General features: G+C 50.3%; 8 protein-coding genes across 8 annotated transcripts; 3 read left to right on the top strand and 5 right to left on the bottom strand.

The window, feature by feature from the left end:
* Nucleotides 1-145: 145 nt before the first annotated feature.
* On the bottom strand, nt 146-2735 carry POX_f07674 (uncharacterized protein; the record flags this gene model as incomplete). The annotated part of the gene is made up of 5 exons (XM_050116469.1): nt 146-1029; nt 1100-2390; nt 2448-2496; nt 2555-2562; nt 2619-2735. 5 exons carry the CDS (start codon nt 2733-2735, stop codon nt 146-148), a joined length of 2349 nt encoding a protein of 782 aa, XP_049966608.1.
* Nucleotides 2736-3040: 305 nt separating this feature from the next.
* POX_f07675 (uncharacterized protein) lies at nt 3041-3954 on the top strand (the record flags this gene model as incomplete). The annotated part of the gene is made up of 3 exons (XM_050116470.1): nt 3041-3159; nt 3248-3636; nt 3674-3954. 3 exons carry the CDS (start codon nt 3041-3043, stop codon nt 3952-3954), a joined length of 789 nt encoding a protein of 262 aa, XP_049966609.1.
* Nucleotides 3955-4518: 564 nt separating this feature from the next.
* On the bottom strand, nt 4519-7358 carry POX_f07676 (putative mannosyl-oligosaccharide glucosidase; the record flags this gene model as incomplete). Its single annotated transcript, XM_050116471.1, has 7 exons — nt 4519-4767; nt 4835-5744; nt 5797-6178; nt 6239-6284; nt 6341-6498; nt 6570-7049; nt 7115-7358. The coding sequence occupies 7 exons, from the start codon at nt 7356-7358 to the stop codon at nt 4519-4521; spliced, it is 2469 nt and encodes an 822-aa protein (XP_049966610.1).
* Nucleotides 7359-7650: 292 nt separating this feature from the next.
* POX_f07677 (uncharacterized protein) lies at nt 7651-8965 on the bottom strand (the record flags this gene model as incomplete). Its single annotated transcript, XM_050116472.1, has 2 exons — nt 7651-8828; nt 8926-8965. 2 exons carry the CDS (start codon nt 8963-8965, stop codon nt 7651-7653), a joined length of 1218 nt encoding a protein of 405 aa, XP_049966611.1.
* A 494-nt stretch (nt 8966-9459) lies between these two features.
* POX_f07678 (uncharacterized protein) lies at nt 9460-10275 on the bottom strand (the record flags this gene model as incomplete). The annotated part of the gene is made up of 2 exons (XM_050116473.1): nt 9460-9860; nt 9954-10275. The coding sequence occupies 2 exons, from the start codon at nt 10273-10275 to the stop codon at nt 9460-9462; spliced, it is 723 nt and encodes a 240-aa protein (XP_049966612.1).
* A 2251-nt stretch (nt 10276-12526) lies between these two features.
* Nucleotides 12527-13730, top strand: POX_f07679 (uncharacterized protein; the record flags this gene model as incomplete). Its single annotated transcript, XM_050116474.1, has 3 exons — nt 12527-12685; nt 12774-12930; nt 13000-13730. 3 exons carry the CDS (start codon nt 12527-12529, stop codon nt 13728-13730), a joined length of 1047 nt encoding a protein of 348 aa, XP_049966613.1.
* Nucleotides 13731-13909: 179 nt separating this feature from the next.
* POX_f07680 (Protein transport protein sec22) lies at nt 13910-14788 on the bottom strand (the record flags this gene model as incomplete). Its single annotated transcript, XM_050116475.1, has 5 exons — nt 13910-13972; nt 14033-14438; nt 14493-14602; nt 14661-14695; nt 14755-14788. The coding sequence occupies 5 exons, from the start codon at nt 14786-14788 to the stop codon at nt 13910-13912; spliced, it is 648 nt and encodes a 215-aa protein (XP_049966614.1).
* A 262-nt stretch (nt 14789-15050) lies between these two features.
* On the top strand, nt 15051-17025 carry POX_f07681 (uncharacterized protein; the record flags this gene model as incomplete). Its single annotated transcript, XM_050116476.1, has 3 exons — nt 15051-15185; nt 15272-15751; nt 15808-17025. 3 exons carry the CDS (start codon nt 15051-15053, stop codon nt 17023-17025), a joined length of 1833 nt encoding a protein of 610 aa, XP_049966615.1.
* Between the last annotated feature and the right edge of the window lie 362 nt (nt 17026-17387).

The following is a 17387-nucleotide window of genomic DNA, read 5'->3' on the forward strand; positions in this document are numbered from 1 at the left end:
TGAACAGCAGCAATGTCTTGGACAGTAAAAAGTTGTGATATTAACAAAAGAAGCTTTGTTCGTAATGCACAGTTTCTGAATCTGATCGTAGAGTGACCTCACTCGACTATGATGAAAATAGCAGAAGATGCAGCTCAACTGCAATTTAGGCAATATGATCAGCTCCCTCTTGGTTCGCTTCACTCCCCCAATTGTGCCAAAATTCGTATGTCATGACGGTGTGGTCACAAAAGAGCAAGATGAGCCTGTAGCGTCGGGACGGCTGCGTCCCATGCCAATTTTCATCCGGACGGTAACTCCGGGAGGCGAATGCATGAAGCTCTGGAAGTGTAAATTCGCCAATATCATTGGATGAGCTCGAGACGCTTGAATGATCGCCTTGAGACTCTTTCTGTTTCTCAGACCCTGAGTCTGACAGCGGCTTGGCCCCTTCGTTAGCCTCCTCGTCGAAGTCGCTACTTTCCATGGATCGCCGTCGATACGTGAAGGAAACCGCGCCCGTGCGCGCACCCGCGTCCTCACCAGCAGAAGGAATAGCGTCAGCCGAGGTGGGAGAAGATGAAGAAGTGTCATCTTCTGGATTGAGTATGCGGTAGTTGAATTCAAGCCAATCATCAGGGTCAACACCACGTGGGATGCAGGGTACATCTTGCGGAATTTCATATCCTGGCATTGGACCTACGGCCATACCGAGAAGCGGAGTCATCGGTCGTTCGTGGTGATCCTCTTGGGAAGCCAATGGGACGATTCGATCCAGGCGAAATGCATAGCCAATGTCCTCTTGCCAAGTCAGAGAAATGATCGCCACGCGACCTTTCTGAGACGCTGCAATTACAATCCCCATGTCAGGGATGTATTTGACCATGTTAAAGCGATCGCAAGCCGAGTGCATTTCTTGATCGAGGGTGAAACGCTGAAATAATGGATTCCGGCTTAGTAAGTGAAAGTCCGAATCAACTGGGTAGGGAGCCATGCTGATATGGTGCTCGGAGAAGTGAATTGTAGGGAAGAACTGTGGCTGGTGCGCGGCTATAATGATGAGTGTCAGTTGGTGGCTGATGTCAAAAAATAAACCAAGCATCTGTTAACTATGACTTACGGTGCACAGGTCGCTCTTCAAGGATCTGTAAGTCTTTGCCAGAGAGACCCCCTAAGCCGTGGAAGAATTCGGGATAGATGAATGACATCCCAGCGGGAGGTTCATCCTCTTCCTCAAATAAGCTGGCCAAAGGACGCTTTGCTCGGGTCAGTCGCTGGGAGCCGTCATCAAAATCCGAGTCATTAGGTGACTCATCATCAGCATGGTCTTCTTGCTTCCCAGATTGGGAGGGGCCTGCAGAATCCGAGCAGAAGAGATCCTCAGGTAAACATTCGATTAGGTCACCCAGGCCGCGGGATTGCTTGGATGCGGGGGTATCATAGAAAAAAATTTGCGAAGCATCCGGGACGTTTTCAATCGCATGAGACACATCCAGTATGGTTCTGGACGCGATAAGGGCGGAGCCGGGCTCGCACCCACATGCGTCCTCCTTCAGCTTTTGTCTTCTGAATGTTCTCGGATCCAGCGGAATCACTGCCCAGCCTCTCTGGGGAGGATTATTCAATGGGTGGCCGGGGGAGTAGACTCTGTATGGGCCTAGGTCGTCCCATATGCGCCATATGATGACACGGTTGCTAATGTCGGTACTGGCCATCCACATGCCGTTGGAGTCCAAGTCAAAGTTGGCAAAGGATACGTGAGGGATGTTGTCAAAATGGCCTCGATATGTCAGCCGCAGATTGCGGGAACGATAGAAGCGAGGCATAAACTTTTGCAACTCTCGAAGTTGCTTGATGGTATGAATGGACACCCATGTTTGGTCAGCATGAGTTGCATTCACTCCGTCCGAGTCGGACGTCGAGACCACGTCAACCAAGCCTTCTGCCGAAGGGTCAACCAGAGCAAATGCGTAGACTATGATCTGGCCGGTATTTGCACTGATGGCGATGAGCCTGGCGAATTTGTGAGTAGCTAGCCCCCACGCACTCATCCCAACGTTCTCCACAAAGAAAGGTGTCACTTCTGCGCCGTCAAATGGCCGTTCCTGTCTGCTTCTTGCACAGCGCTTGACTGCACCGAAAATAGATTCCACATGGTATCCGCACACATTGCCAGAGTCCGTAGCCAGCAATAAGACTTCGTCTCGCCCAAGCTCATCCACCAGGATCGTGTTTATGGTGTGAGGATTCGTCGGGTCAATGTATCCATCCGCGAGAGGTTCCTTCATGACCGGCTTGATGACCATCTCCGCCTGAGAGCCTAGAAGCTGAAACGGGCCTGACGGAATCCAGACGTGAATATCGCTTCCGTAAGCGACGAAAAGCAAGTTACGACGCTGGGAGGAGGCCGCCTATATGACAGATCAACAGAAGGGTCTCTCGCGTCACGATGGTGTCCTCATACGTACCAGATTATTCCTCCAGGTGCCCACCGTGGGGCCGGGGTTATCATGCTTGCTTTGTTCATGGATCAGCACAAATAAGAACGGGCGACGCGGGTCAATCTTATACCTACATCGAATACTGTCTCCGTCAGTTCAGATCTCCCTCTTACCGAACAAGATACAAATACTACGCACTCGTTGATCCTTCTTTTCGACATTCACGGCTTGAACTCGAGGACCATAAGGCCTATTCAGACCTATCGTATAGTCCTCATGGCCCGGTCTGTCCGTGTTGCCGCTGAAGTATGACATTGTGCCCAGCCTAAACGCGATGATCTCGGAAGATAAAGCTTAGGCTGGAAACCGCTCACAAGTCGTGGAGAAACGAAGTCGGACAAAGGGGGAGAGGAAGAGAGAGGCCACAGAAGTTTGTTTGTCATTGCCAGGAACTAGAGCTTTTGGGAGACACAGAGACAATATTGGAAGACGTTCACAATGAAGCATGTTTGCGACCAAAGCACGGGACAAATGAGTATGCTCTGCGACGACGCGGGGGCCAGTTGTGGAGCATCTAATGATGAAATTCATCCACTCACCGCCTTCCTGCGGGAGCCGACATGGGAGCCGCAGGAGAGCTCAGTGATAACAGAGCTCTCCGAAAGCTCTCCGACTACAATACTCTTTCAGAGTTCGAGAAAATGGATCTGGTTGCTGGTGTCCGGAAAGAGGGTAGCCGGTGAGTGATACATGCTTCAAAGTTTGTGAAGCACATCTGACTGGACTGCCTCGTCCACTTACCTAATGCTGACATTCGCTTTCTACAGCGGCGGCCGTGGCGAGTTCAAATGGTCCGATGTCAAAAATTCAAGCCACCGGGAAAACTATTTGGGCCATTCTGTTATGGCACCAGTGGGTAGATGGCAACAGAATCGTGACCTTTCATGGTATGCCAAGGGTGACGCCGATGCTGAGGAGGAAGTGGCTCGCCAGCAGCGTGAAGAACGACAGCGTGTAAAGCAGGCCGAAGAGGAAGCGATGGCCCGAGCGCTCGGTCTACCTATCCCGGCCAAAGTCGAGGCAAATGCAAACCTGACTCCCTTAGGAGCAAATACAAAGACATCTTCCGCACCGGATCAGAAATCTGCCAAAGATGCAGTAGAAGAATCTCGCGGGTCCCGAAAGCACCGGCGTGATCGAAGCCGGAGTCCGCGTCGTGAGAGGCGAAGAGACCGAAGTCATGGACGCCATAGAGATGAAGAGCGAGGTAGTCGGAGATATTCAGACGACCGTGAGAAAGATCACCAAAAAGATCACGACCGGGACCGTCACCATCGAGGCGACCGACACCGATCGCGGGATAGATTGCATCACAAGAGGCGGTCGCGCTCACGCTCACGATCACGAGATGGTGACGATCGAAGAGGACATCAAAGACCTCGACATCACGAGCGTAGCTACTCGCCTGCTGAACGACGTCGCGAAGTCGAACGGCCCAGACGCCGGTCTGATCGTGATCGACGACACTGACTAATAACATGAGCTATATCCGTGTTGAATGCAAACTTACATAATCGAGTATTTCTTGCCTATTGAAGTGGCAATCACCGTGTTGGTACTTGCAGCATAAATTGTGTTGCTCTACAAAAAATGATCTGGAAATCCGCATGAGTCGAACTTCAGTAGCATCCAACAGAATCGAGACCGGTAGTTGTCACATCCAGCTATTAGGACTCGATCAATATTTGGAGCAGCGGATTTCGGTCCCGGGGAATCCGAATAAAGCAGACCAAGGCAACTCCATCGATTTAATCGCTGGCAGAATTTCCTCAGCTCAAACAAACTGGAAGCGCAACGAGCTCATTCAATTACACATAATGGAAGTGGACTGCAACGAGCAATGTATCTATATCCGATGTGTTTGCAAAAAACTGAAGCGACTGAATTGTAACGCTCACAATACCAATGCACGAGGGTGAGAACCATGTAGAAATCACAACTCGAAAACTGAAGAGCGACATCGCTCACACAAGCACAGATATCACCAGTGTCCAGCAACACTCACATCAGAAGAGAATCTATACCCAATGCACATGTTTTATAGCTCGTCGTGAGGAGCAGGCGTGCCCTGTTGCAAATTCGGCATTGCCATCACGTTCACCACGAGACTGGTCCAGCCAGTGAAGTGCTGAGTCCGCTGCCCCACGCCCGTTTCTGGATTGTACTGCTCCCAGGCGAAGCCAGTCCTCTTCCATTCCTTGAAGATGTTTTCCGCCAGATTTTTGCGTAAATCAGTGTACATCTGCCGAGCTTGGTTCTGATGAGGGCCAGAGACAACGGCAAGTTCCTTGATGAGAGAGCAAACGTCAGCAAGACTAATTGGACAAGTGTGGTGTGAGTGTGCCGAAACTTACATAGAGGTTTTTCAACACAAGGTAGTTGATTGGCATCCAGACGGGGCTTCGCCAATAGTTTTCTTCTGTGCCGTAGTACTTGTCCTTCTTGCTCAGACTGCGAATACCATAATCACTCCACAGCTCGTCCGGGTCACTGATCAGATCGAGGACAGCCTTCAAACGAGGGCTATCAGGACTGAGCATGCCGGTCAGGAATGGGAAGATAGAGATATAGCCTTTGTGGCACACATGGACGCTCTCTTCAAACTCGTCGATAGTAGCATCACAGAAAGTCTGTTCCTTTTCATCCCAATGAAGGTCATCGATGTTGCGTGTGATGGCGTTCTCGTAGTAGGCGAATTCCTCGGCATCCTCTGCTTCACCCAGGTACTCTGCAATGCGACGCAGCGTACGGGTCATCATACCCATCCAGCTAATGAGATCCACATGCAGCTCACCGGGATGAGGGGGCTGAGGTCGGGGATAATCATCAATACCAGAAGTCAAAATGTGTTGTACCGAGCGTCCTCGCCAGCGGTAGGCCTCTTTAGTGGAGAAAGCCTCCCGATCGTAAGATTTGATATCCCCGCGCTGGGTTTTCCGGTACCAGAAGTAGTGTCTCTTCATCAAAGGATAGAAAGAGCGGAGGTAGCCATTTGCCAAGTCAGGGTTGCGTAATGTGGCCGAACGAAGAGATTCAGCTGGATCCTGGCTACCTGCACTTTCTGCTTGAGCACTCTGGTTGGTCCTCGCCCTGTCCATAAAATCTTCCAAGGCCATGAAGAGTGTCGGAGGGTTTGCGTAATGAGGATACTGAACCGTGAACTCAGCGGGAACTTTGCTTCGTGCCTCGTGTCCCAAAATCTGCTCTCTCGCAATCCATCCGTCCTCGTCCATTAGATGGAACCAACTTTTGATGATTTCTAGACTGCAGATTCGATCAATATCATCTCCGCGCGAGGAAGATCCCAGTGACTTACGCCAGGTCAGAGTCGTATTCCATGATGGGAATCAGGTGAAAGCCCTCATCCCAAAGAAAGCCTCTCGGGAAGAATGGTCGGGAGGGAACACATGTGAAAAGGTCCTTGGGTCCCTCTGTCACCGGTTTGGCTTCAGCGCGAGCCTTCGCAGTCTCTTCCCAGAAGCCCTCATTTTCCTCGTCGTAGGCAGGGGAAGCAGAACGATCAACCACATCGTCACCATGGAAAAATCCGATCCCGCCAATCAAATTCGATATCATGGCCTTGGAGAAAGTGGTGAACTCATCATCGCGGTCAAATGGCGCCTGAGGAGCAAGCACCTGCCTGAACCTATCAGAGAACGACAGAATTGCTTCTTTCTTCTGCTCTGTAATTGTGTCCGCTATGTGCAAATAAGCAAGAAAATCATTTTCAGCATAATGTGGGTGGAATATGATCTTACAAGTCAAAGGCTTGGGGGCAGAACCCGATGAAAAGAGAACATCAAACTGCAATCGTTTTAAAAGAAAATTCTGTAGTAGAGAAAAGGGGCGTTCTGGCTTACCTCAAAGGGTCCCTTAAAAACCTTTTGCACAAGGTGAACATTGCCGTCGCCGGGTACATGCTTGATTGTAAAGAGTTGAGCTGGATGAGGGGGATTATCGGTGCCAAGTTTCTCAATGGCAGCGTCAACCTCGCCCTTCATCTGCGAAAAGAGGATACCTTTATTTGGAAACCATCAAGGCACAGTCAGTTATAGTGTACCAGAAATCAGCATCGCAGATAAGACTGACCCTTCGCCTGCCAAAGATGCTCCTTCGGCATTGTTGCGCTGGACACCAGGCCGTGACCCAGCGGCTTACCCAACTGATCGTCATCAATTTCAAGATACTCATTGCTGGCCGGACCGTCGGTGACATCGATTGTGAAATCTCCCAGCTCTGAGGAGTACCCGTTGAACCTCAAGTCACCCTCCAGTGGCTTGTGGTCGGAGGCAGTGCTCATGTCAACCCCCAGCTGACCCAGTCCTTCCAAGGTGGCATAGAACACAACTGCAACAGGCTGGTCGGGCCTCCCATCCTCTCGTGGGACTCCTTTCACACGGAAGCCCCAGCTGCCACCATGTTGACCACCCGGCACTTTGATGAAATCAATTGTCAAGTCCAAAGTATTACCGGCGTCGTGAATGGTTTCTCGACCACCTTTCCGGATATCATACTCATCCCAGCCATAACCTGCCATGCCTTCATTCTGTTCGCAAGTGTGCCTAAAGTCTGAACATGGAGCGTTAGTAAATGACTCACAGCCATCCAAATGGGAAGACAGTCTCAAGACACACTTTGCTGAACTGTAGCATAATCATCGACTTTGGCCCACATGAGACCTGCGGCCAAACTGTTTGCAACACGCGGCCGCACGCCGAAGTAGAGGTTGGACTTGTACGGGCCCCATAATAGCGACTCGTTGTTCGCACGGGCAGCCTCTTTAATCAAGATTGACACGTCATTGGGACTTTGATTGGCAAGGGCTCCAATGGCATTGAGGAGCGACACCAATAATAGGGAGAATTTCAGCCGATGCATTGTTGACTGCATCCTTTAAACGGACGGCATTGACAGAAGATGCTTCGGCGGGAGCGGGCAAAGTGCGCGGAGCTGCACATGTTCTCTCCGCAATTACGTGGCCCGAGCTCCAGAAACCGACCGACATGCTAGGTCGGTGCGCTCCAACGTATTTATACTATGCTCATGAGAGATGAAGAAGAGGGCGTGAGCTGGGGAAAGCAAGCTCCGTGTAGATGAGTATTCACTGGTATTGATCTTGAGTATTGGATACACACGACAGGAATACTACGATCTGATGTCGTTTGTCCTTTCAGAGTTGATCACGGGGATCCAAGGAGCTAATCTTCGCACTTTTGGCTTCACCCTGGAAGACAAACTCACTCATGAGTTTACCAGTACCAGGACCATTCTGGATGCCCCAGCAGGTATGGCCCGCAGCCAGGTACAACCCCTTGGTGTGTGTCAAGCCCACTAAGGGACCCTTGCCTCGCTCGCAGTTCGGCAAGTAACAGGCCTGTTTTGTCCGGACTTTACCATCGCGGAGTGCATCCGAGATGCTACCGACCTGGTCGAAGATTTCCTGGCAGCGCTCAAGATCAACCTCAACCTCGGCCGACGTACTGGGCAGTGGTACAGTTTGGTCCCCGTCACCGCAAGCATACACCGTATCGTCAGGACGTGTGTAGATCTCCGGAGCTGCCACGGTAGGTCGAGATCGCTTAGAAGGGTCGAAATCTGCTGGGATTTCGATGCTGGTAAACAAAGCATAGGCGCTGACGGGTCTCGCCGGCTCAATAACGACACTGTGCGCACGCATGGCTGTGATGGGTGCCTCTGGTAGCACAGAACGAGTCCAAGGACCAGCTGCCACAATTACATCGGTAGCGGCAGTAGTGTGGACTTCGCCTGAGGACTTCTCAGTGTAGGTCACGGAGTCTACACCATCATCAGAGCGAGAGATCTCGGTCACTTGGCCGATGATGATCTTTGCGCCCTTTTCCTCGGCTAGTTTGGCCATGGAAGTGGTAAAAAGATATGGATGGACTTGTGCAGTTTCTCCGGGCCCGCTCATACTCTCGTAGGCCCGCAGAAGATCTGGCTCAATCCAGTCCAGATCCTTCGGAATGTTGGCAGACTTGAGCTTGGAGACTGCGGCATTGCTGCGCTTTTGAAGAGACTGGCCTTCTTCCTTCTTCTGGCTCGTGTCACTCATCGCACGGCCCTTGACAACGATTTGACCACAGTTGGTCTCTCGATACCCCCACCTGTTCTTTCCATCATGTTCCTTTGCAAGCTGTGCGTGCAGCGTGAAGCTCAGGTCAACAATGTTGCTGGGATAAGCCCATTGAGCCAGTAGTCCGCCTGCTTTGCCCGATGCCCCGCCTGCTATCTCTGAAGCCTCAAGGAGGGTTACAGTGTGCTGAACCGGATCGTATGAAGGATGTCTAGTCAAATAATAGGCTGTACAGCAGCCGATAATCCCACCACCTGATAGATCGCCAAAAGTCAGCTATTGAAAGTCGCAGTACGCCGAGCACCAAGCGGCGGAGGGGAAATCTGGTCAGCGCGGGACTTGTCAACTGACCAATGACGACAATGTCACGACGACCACTTGTGGCCGACATTTTTGCTGCAGGTCGGATTCTGGAAGTGATGGACCGGAGAGATGCCACGCGGCAGGTACCAAAGATGGAGAGAGAATGACTTTGACAGGGCGATTACAGAAGTTTGTTGAACTACGTCACTGCGGTCGAGGTCCCAACCCTGTCATGCGCGACTCTTGTTAGCTAATACGTGGTTTAGTGCCAACTAGCTACCTAACCCTCCGGGCCCGCTCACCGAGACGTGGTAGCAGCCGAACGCACTGTTCCAACTGAGCGTCGCGGGTGGTTTATTTTCACTGATAGACTTCCGAACTTGGCAGTAATATGTCATTTGCCCTGGGCAGAAGGGTTGCCATAAAGTAAAGAATAGTAAGAAATACAGGTAAGCTCGATACTCCACGCTCCTCGAAATGCATGTGGATTGTGCCGTGATGTCCAGAGTTCCACTGTGTAGGCACTGGCGCCGTAGTAGAGGATGGATGTAGACCTCCAGATCGACGATAGCTGCCCTCAAATTACCGAGACGGACTGAGCGGCCGGTTGAAACCACCTGGACGGTTCATGTACTGGCGATACTCGCTCACTGAAACCTTGTGCACGCCATAGACATTGTTCCCCGGCACCTTGGTGTTTTTCGTGGTTCGGAATCTGGTAAAACCCATACTCTTCCGCATCATTGCCTCCATCTCGTCCTCGTCGGCGTCGTCCTTGTAATCTACCTCCATCTCGTCTGGATGATGGCCGACAGCTGCAGGGCCATTCGCAGAGCGTCCATCGTTTCGGAATCGGGGCTCTTTGTAATCGGGATGGCGGTCGCCTTTAGGTCCTCGAGGAGGTGGGCTTCGTGAGCGAGGTCTTGCTCCGTTTCGTCTTGGGGATCGCGAGCGATTACGGATCCTGTCGCCTTTACCTTGCACTGTCGACGTTGGTCAGACTGAAGCTCTCTCACTAAGTGAACGATAACTGCGAAACCTCCCCCCGGCCAAAAAAACAAAGGTGATGGACCTACCTCGTCGGTCATGTCCACGGTCCCTGCTGACATCTCTCATGCGGTCTCGACCGCCACGGTCATCTCGATCTCGGTCCTTTCGGTCCATGACTCGGCGATCTCGAGACCAGCTCCTTTCTCGCCGTCTTTCATTACGATCTCGAGAACGTGAGCGGTGGCGGCGCTCTTCCCAAGGGTCATCCTTCCGTACGTCGCGGGGATTAGGTGAGCGTCTGCGACTGTGATCCATATCCTGTCCAGCATGACCGTTATGCGTATCGTTCTTCTCCCACATAGTACTACTGTCCACGCGCCGTGCGCGTTTGGCAGGAGGCTCTGCCATGGGAGGAGACGTAGTGTGACTCTTGTGGTTGTGACAGGATCTTGCTGAGCTTAAGTCGGTCGGGACAAAGCCAAAATTGAGGGTTGTATCAAGTCTGAATCATGCGCACGGTTTTCCGAGTGGCTTAAGATCTCGTAGATTAATTCGTCATCATAGGAAATTGAATTTGGAGGGTAGATATCACGTACTCCAAGCTGGACGCCGAACGGGCAACGGCGAGAAAGTTTGTTCCGGTCGCCGACATTCCCCTTTCACGCAGTTCCTGCCGAGAGCTTCTTGCAACCAGTCGCAAACGCGGGAATACACGGATATTTTGTCATTCATGACCTGAGAGTCGCCCGAGGTTTCGCTTGGCAAGCTGGGAATTAGGAAGAAAGTCTCAAATTGTCTCTCCATCACTTTGGGAGACTATTCGAGGCACTAGATTCTGTCTCGCCTTGCTGAATGGGATTTTGGTGAGCTTTCGCCAAGTCACCTCCGCGCTATGTGAGCGGGCAACAATAAATGAATAGCTGCTCCCTGATTCTTCACAAAGGGCCTCCATCAAATTGTGTACCGAATGAAGATTCATATAATTACTTTGAACTTTAGATATCTGACGTGAATATCAAATGCAATGACGTTCCAGTCAGGATCGGAGGACACTGCCATCCCGAGGATAAGAATCGGCCATGGGATAGTTGAGGTGAGCAGACTTTAGTAGTTAGCAAGAAATACATGGCGTTATGTAAGCTTCAGTCTCTTTTCAGAACCTGAACGAAGATTTTCACTTTCTGTCTGCGGCAGCTTGTCAAGAGATCAGACACAAGTGGCCCGCTTTGGTGATAGAAACAAGTTGATGCTATGTGAGCACGCTTCGACTATTTGTTCCTCGCTCCCACCTAGGTCTTCCAGCAATTTGCGAGGACTGCTGGAATTGACGTGATTCGGTATGTATGTTTTTTCATAACCACATTCCCACTTGATAGTGTGTTGGTTTTGATCGAGTCTTCTATGCCCGAGACACCAATCTGTACTCCATTATTTCCTTATATTATTGGGTCTCCATACAGTCAAGCTGCGGACCGCTGATTGAATCGGTTCTTGTAGTTCCAGTAAGTGTCATAAGCCTTGTCAGAGCTTCTCCATGACCCGTTTGCTCGAAGAAGGTAGGTTTTCAAGGCTTCTTGTAACACCTTAAATTCCCCAGTCGTATACATTTGTCGTCTTCTTTCAGGTCTTTAAACCAACCTCCCCCCCCCCCCCCCCTCCCCAATATCTATTCATAGAAGGCCATTCGATGATACAGACTCTACATACCTATATTGACTTGAAGGAGGCTCACTTACCAAGCGGGCTTGCACCAGCTCGAGACAGCAACCAACGGCGAAGACATTAGTACACGATTTGGACACATCGGGCGGCGATCGTGAGGCTATCCCCCTCACCAAAATATAGCCAGAGCTTAATCTGATTTTCCACATTAATATAAGCCAATGATGCTCATATATCCTTTTGAAACAATCTTGTCAGTGGCATATTTTCAATCCATATGTAATCCGCCTACCGAGTGGATCCTCAAACAGCAGGCCTTTCCCACGATGAGACCGATACATGACATTTGGCGTACTCAAAATATCAATATATGGAGCTCAAAAATGTTGGTTTGATGCGTCAGAAATCAATCCTTCTTATAAACCTCTTTATAAGCGAAGAATGCGTTTTAGTAGCTTCTCCACTCATGAATCAATCCTCTTTGATGGTGAGTCCTTGTCAGCTACCGGGCAGCTTCCCAAGATATCTTTCAAGGACTTCCGTAAAGCCGCTGCTTTGAGGTCTCAATGGAGAACTGGACTGCCTGGTGCTTCGATCTCTCCGTCGAAATTCTACCGACTTGATGAGATGGAAGTGCCGCCCGACGCAAGTTATCTCAAGCTATGATTAGTTTCTTGAGGATGGAAGATATCGGTTTCCGAAGCAAATAGCTCCTAACGTCAAAATTTATGCGTTGCATTGTCACCACTGGGTGAGTCCTGCTGCACCAGATTGAGGCACAGGTCACTGACTGACTCTTGACTACCCAAATAAACTAAATGATTCATACGTGCTGTGGGGCATTCGTGCATGAAACTACCACGGGCCAACCCGTCCAGCCCCAACTTTAATTCGGACCTCGAAAAATTTCACAGCATGACCAGCACCCCCACTTCACACTTAGCCTTCGCGATCTCCTTCACCACCATCAAACCCGCATTCCCAATTTGCTGGCGAAATGGCACCCACCAATCTGTCCCATCGGAGGACGCACAATCTTCTGCTGATCTCTAAGCTGTTGAGTCTGAGGGACACTACATCTCCTTTAACCCTGCTTCAAGATTCGCTGGAGCAACCGGCCACTCCGTTGATCAAGGAGTATATTAGACGCGCCAAGGTACGACCGGGAGTCAGAGTTATTTTTGCAAGAGACTCTGCGCTCTATTTCATAAGCCCAAGCTACATTCTAACTTACAGACATATAGCTCTCCAAAGTGCATGTCACGTTTATTTCCTATGAAACATTAAAGAAACCCGATGGTGTTGATGCTTTCATTGCCACCCGCCGGAAAACGCCGACCGAGGTTGTCAGAGAAGCCAGCGCCGCTTATCAACCAGGCGTTGGTGCAGAGACGCCAAGACGTAAGTCAGAAAAAAAAGAGGGCAGCGTTTGATATGTTAAAACTAGTTCGAACTAACAAACATCATTAGGTCGTCTCATCATTATTGACACCGTCAATCCTCTTCTGAACTCGAAGACATTAGAAACTGGATTCCATCTTCCCTCATTTCTTGGCTCTTTCATCGCCCCTTCGGGCCCAGCGGGTGGTAAGGCTGAGGCTTCGCTTGTAGTGACATATCACCAAGACATTCCTGCGCAGTCTCAGCTGAACCATTACTCACCTCCACCACTGTCAATCTTAACATACCTGGCGACCAGTATCATTACGCTTCATTCGTTTTCCCATATATTGGCGCGAAAAGCTGCTCGTGATCGCAGCTTGGCCGCGCCATCGTTTGGGCTGGAGGAAGAACAGGACGGCGTCCTTCTCAGCAGATTAGACAAGCTTGCTGGTACCGGCGCCGCCGAGGGCGTCGTGCTCGAGTTGGAGCACCGGCGCAAAAGTGGTCGCGGGGTGTTAGAGTGGTACCTTCTTCCACCAGCCTCGAGATACTCACCACAGCATGTGAAGGAGGTTGTCACCCTGTTGGATGACAATGTCCTGTACAACCCTCCGACAGACATCAAAGCCAGCCACGATAACGATGAGCCACAATCGACATTCGAATTGGGTCTCACGGATCGGCAAAGGCGAGACAGAGAAGGGGTGGTTTTGCCCTACTTTGACGCTCAGCAGGGTAATGGTCCGGGAGAAGGTGGTCGCATTCTCTACGACATGGGCGAAGAGGATGATTTCGACGAGGAAGAGGATGAAATATAATGGCAATTTCTGTGCCACTTTGAATCACAAATCCTTTTTGATAACCGAACGTATTCTCGATTCACAAGGACATAGGTGGCTCGTGAGCCTGCAAGTTCATGGCTCAAAATATGAATGAAAATGCAAGCGTTGGTATTGGGAAAAACAGACAACAGAGGGAATATTGAGGTGAACAACGCTCAGAAAAACCGCCACCACAGCAAAACCAACACAACAAAACCAACGCCGACGAAAGGACCATACTGCATGACACGTTTAGAAAACGAACCTCCATCTGGCAAAACTCAATGAGGCTATCTTACCTGCTTCACCAACAATTCCCAATTGATCCGTACTGCTGCCTTTCGATATTTCTTACTGTCCTCCCGGAGTCGGCCTGATAATTCTCCCATTCGCTCCAAGCTGTCTCCGCGATAGAGAAGATCCTCAATGTTCTTGGTCATGACTTTGGTGACATCACGCAGCTCGTCGTTCAACTTGTCCAGATTCTGGGAAGCTCGACTGTCTTGATACAGTTTCTTTGTCCGCTGAATGAAGGTGTCGAATTCGACAAAGGCGTAAGGTCGGAGTGTTGGGGAGAGATATTGTGATTGCGTGTAGGTGGTAGTGAACTCGGAGGCCACGTCAGCGAGGTATGTGAACGCAAGTTTTCGTGGATATGATCGATCGCAAATGCATAAAAAGCAAACGTCATTTTGGATCATGTAACTATCATCTTGTCAAAATCCAATTCAGCTTTTTTGCGGATAAATGTTCTCATACTGGAGGTTATATTGTCCAGATTCGATGCTCGCCTGCGGTGCGGAATTGCGATTCAACCGCCGAAAGATCATCTTGGCCTGGCCTTTGATTTCAGACAGCTCAGCCTCGGCCTAGGAGAGCATCTTGTGAGTGATACGCTCCAAAGCACTCAGGATATTGCGTACTGACCTGCTCGTCATCAACAGAAGCAGCCAGCATCAGCCCTGCACACAAAGATATCAGCTTCCGTCGCACCACATATGACCAGAAGTTTCTCACGCACCATCGAGCCGGGCGATCTGTGTCGATTTCACCATCTTGAGGCCCTCTGAGGTCAGTGCTTTATTTTGATTAATTGCACTTGGCGCAAACAGGTACGGAGTTGGCCAGCATGGCTGTAGGAGGGGCGGTCACCCACGGCAGAAGACGCTACGTAGGGTCGGGGGGATCGGAGGCAAGCTGCAAGTGATCCGCGAAATGCTTCGTTCACCCGGACTTTTTGTTCTCACCATATTTTCAAAGACAACCACCGCTACTCAGGCTGGTCAGGCAAATGTAGCAAAGTAGGGAGAGCTGAGAATGTCTTTGCCAGCGTCTACAGCAGTACCCAGTCCCTCAAAACGAAACTCTCGTACGACCGCGTCTCGGGGCAAGTGGAGCGAGGAGCATTTACTTACTAGTGACAAGTCAGTTCTCATTGCTGCTGATCTTGTGGTATGTTGCTTGCAGCCCTTAACTTCACTCCACCCTTGGAACAATAAAACGATTACTCATTTCGAATAATTTTATGGGAATTGCAGAAGCTTCTTGCGAAACCAGAAGCTTGGAATATACTTGAAGAAAAGGAGAAACGTCAAATTCTTAGTCTCCTCCCCTCGGATATCCACCCAGCTTCAGAGCTTCCTTCCGACGATTTAAACTCAAAGATACCCCCACTTCCGGATTCGTTTATTCGATATTCCAACAACTGGCGCGATGGTATCCGTCAATTCCAAGTTGACCTTGAGAATGGTCGATTCGATCCAGAGTGGCTGTGTCAAGCCGAGAATGCGCGGCGCAAGCGAGAGAATGGCGATTTTGACTCATTCAAGGAGCGCGAGTTCGAAAGATTCTGGGGGCAAAAGCAAAAAACGCAAATGAATGTGATATCGGGCGAGAGCTCCAAGATCAAGCTTCCACAGCTCATCGAAGCTGGTGTGTTCATGATCGGCGATGTGTGGCGCTTCGACTACGTCTGGGGCAAAGGGCCTGAACGAGTGCATGTCGCAAAGGAAGTCAGAGTACGAACCTGAAAAGAATTCTCTCTCCAATACTGCGATGTACTAAAGACTTTTAGATACACAAGATCGATGGCCAAAATCTTTCGTTTGTGGCTCCTACTGGCCAACGAATATTTCTTACTTCGCATTCAGCCACCACGGATGGCAACCATGTGCATAAACAGCGTGATGACCAAAAGCACAATGGGATTACTTGGTCTGGGTCATCTCAGCATGATGTTCACGAGTTGAAGCTTGAAGCTCCCGAAAGAGACGCACCCCCAAATACAGTCTCAAACAGAATGTCAGATGACATTACCAAGAACAGCGAGATGGATGCCAAAGTTGATTTTCAAGAGCCGAAAAGCATACCCGAAGTCGACGAACAGGCGTGCGTATCCGAAAACCTTACCAAGGGGGATGCCGATCAACGTCCGACTCGTGCCGAAACTCAAGATATGGACGAAGACGGCCTCGTTCAAGTGGTGATCATGAGTCCACAACAAGGCGCACATAGTCTCAAGCGACCTATTCCATCGGCAGCACCCGAGCCAGCAGCCAAACGAAAGCGTGGCCGACCTCGAAAGGTCGATCTTTCCACACCTACACACCAAGCTCTGGCTCACGTGGGGGATCTATCGAGATCCGAGGTCCAGGTCCTGATCAGTGCCGGTCCATCTGGACAATCAGCCACTGAAGTCTCTCCGCAAGCCAATCCAGCCGAAACAAATCCAATTCTTGTCGATACAGTACCCTCAATGATCAGCGCCCCGGAACGGCAATTGTCTTCGCCAGCTTCAACCGCTCGCTCTTTATCTCCACAGCCCTGCGTGCCCAAACAGAGCGCAAAGCACATAGACGATTCCTCCGTTTCTGCACAGGATGGACATATCACAAAGAGTGATGAAGATCCCGACAGGGGCCCGAGAGAGCATGTCTCTCTGAATCAAACCCCGAGCTCGCTTCGAACAAATCTCAGGGACTCTTCTGAAAAGCTGACCAAGGAGCTACCTATGGTATCGGGCGAAGAAGCTTCTGTGAAGCCTGGCCCAGAGCCCTCATCGCTGCCATCAGAGCAGTCTGATGACCACGAGGTTGAATGCGAACCGGACGAGATCATCTTGTCCGACATATCAACGCCGATGGCGTTGGTCAAAAGAATTCTTCAGATTGATGGTCGACGTGCCGACGGCCGTACGGCCAACACTTGGAAGGAGATTCGATGCTACCGCAAAAACCAGGATATGGGTAGTCTTTTTGATGTCAGACAGACATGGTATTTAAGGCAGACATGAATGCGACCTACCCGCAGTTTGGTGGACAGACTCTTGCCATCTTTATCACCCGCAAAGGTTGAGATTTCCATGTATGCCGCAATGGAAGCAACTCTTGGACTCCATGTACCCATGGTCGAGTGAAACTGAACGCCTGGTACTGCTTCAATTTGCTTACGTAATATCTAAAATGAATGGGAAATGACAATGAGGAATTGATACCGAGGACTACATAACGACTGGCTCGATCCGACAGGAGAACATCCTGGTGCGTGGATGTTCTTTCCATTCTCCTTGTGATCGTAAGTGGAACAACGCAAATTTCGTGAACTCGTTTGAGATATTACCGAGCATGTAATGCCTGGACAGCAATGTAATTGCGC

The sequence above is a fragment of the Penicillium oxalicum genome, chromosome VI, assembly GCF_001723175.1.
Source record: "Penicillium oxalicum strain HP7-1 chromosome VI, whole genome shotgun sequence".
Classification (NCBI taxonomy): domain Eukaryota; kingdom Fungi; phylum Ascomycota; class Eurotiomycetes; order Eurotiales; family Aspergillaceae; genus Penicillium; species Penicillium oxalicum.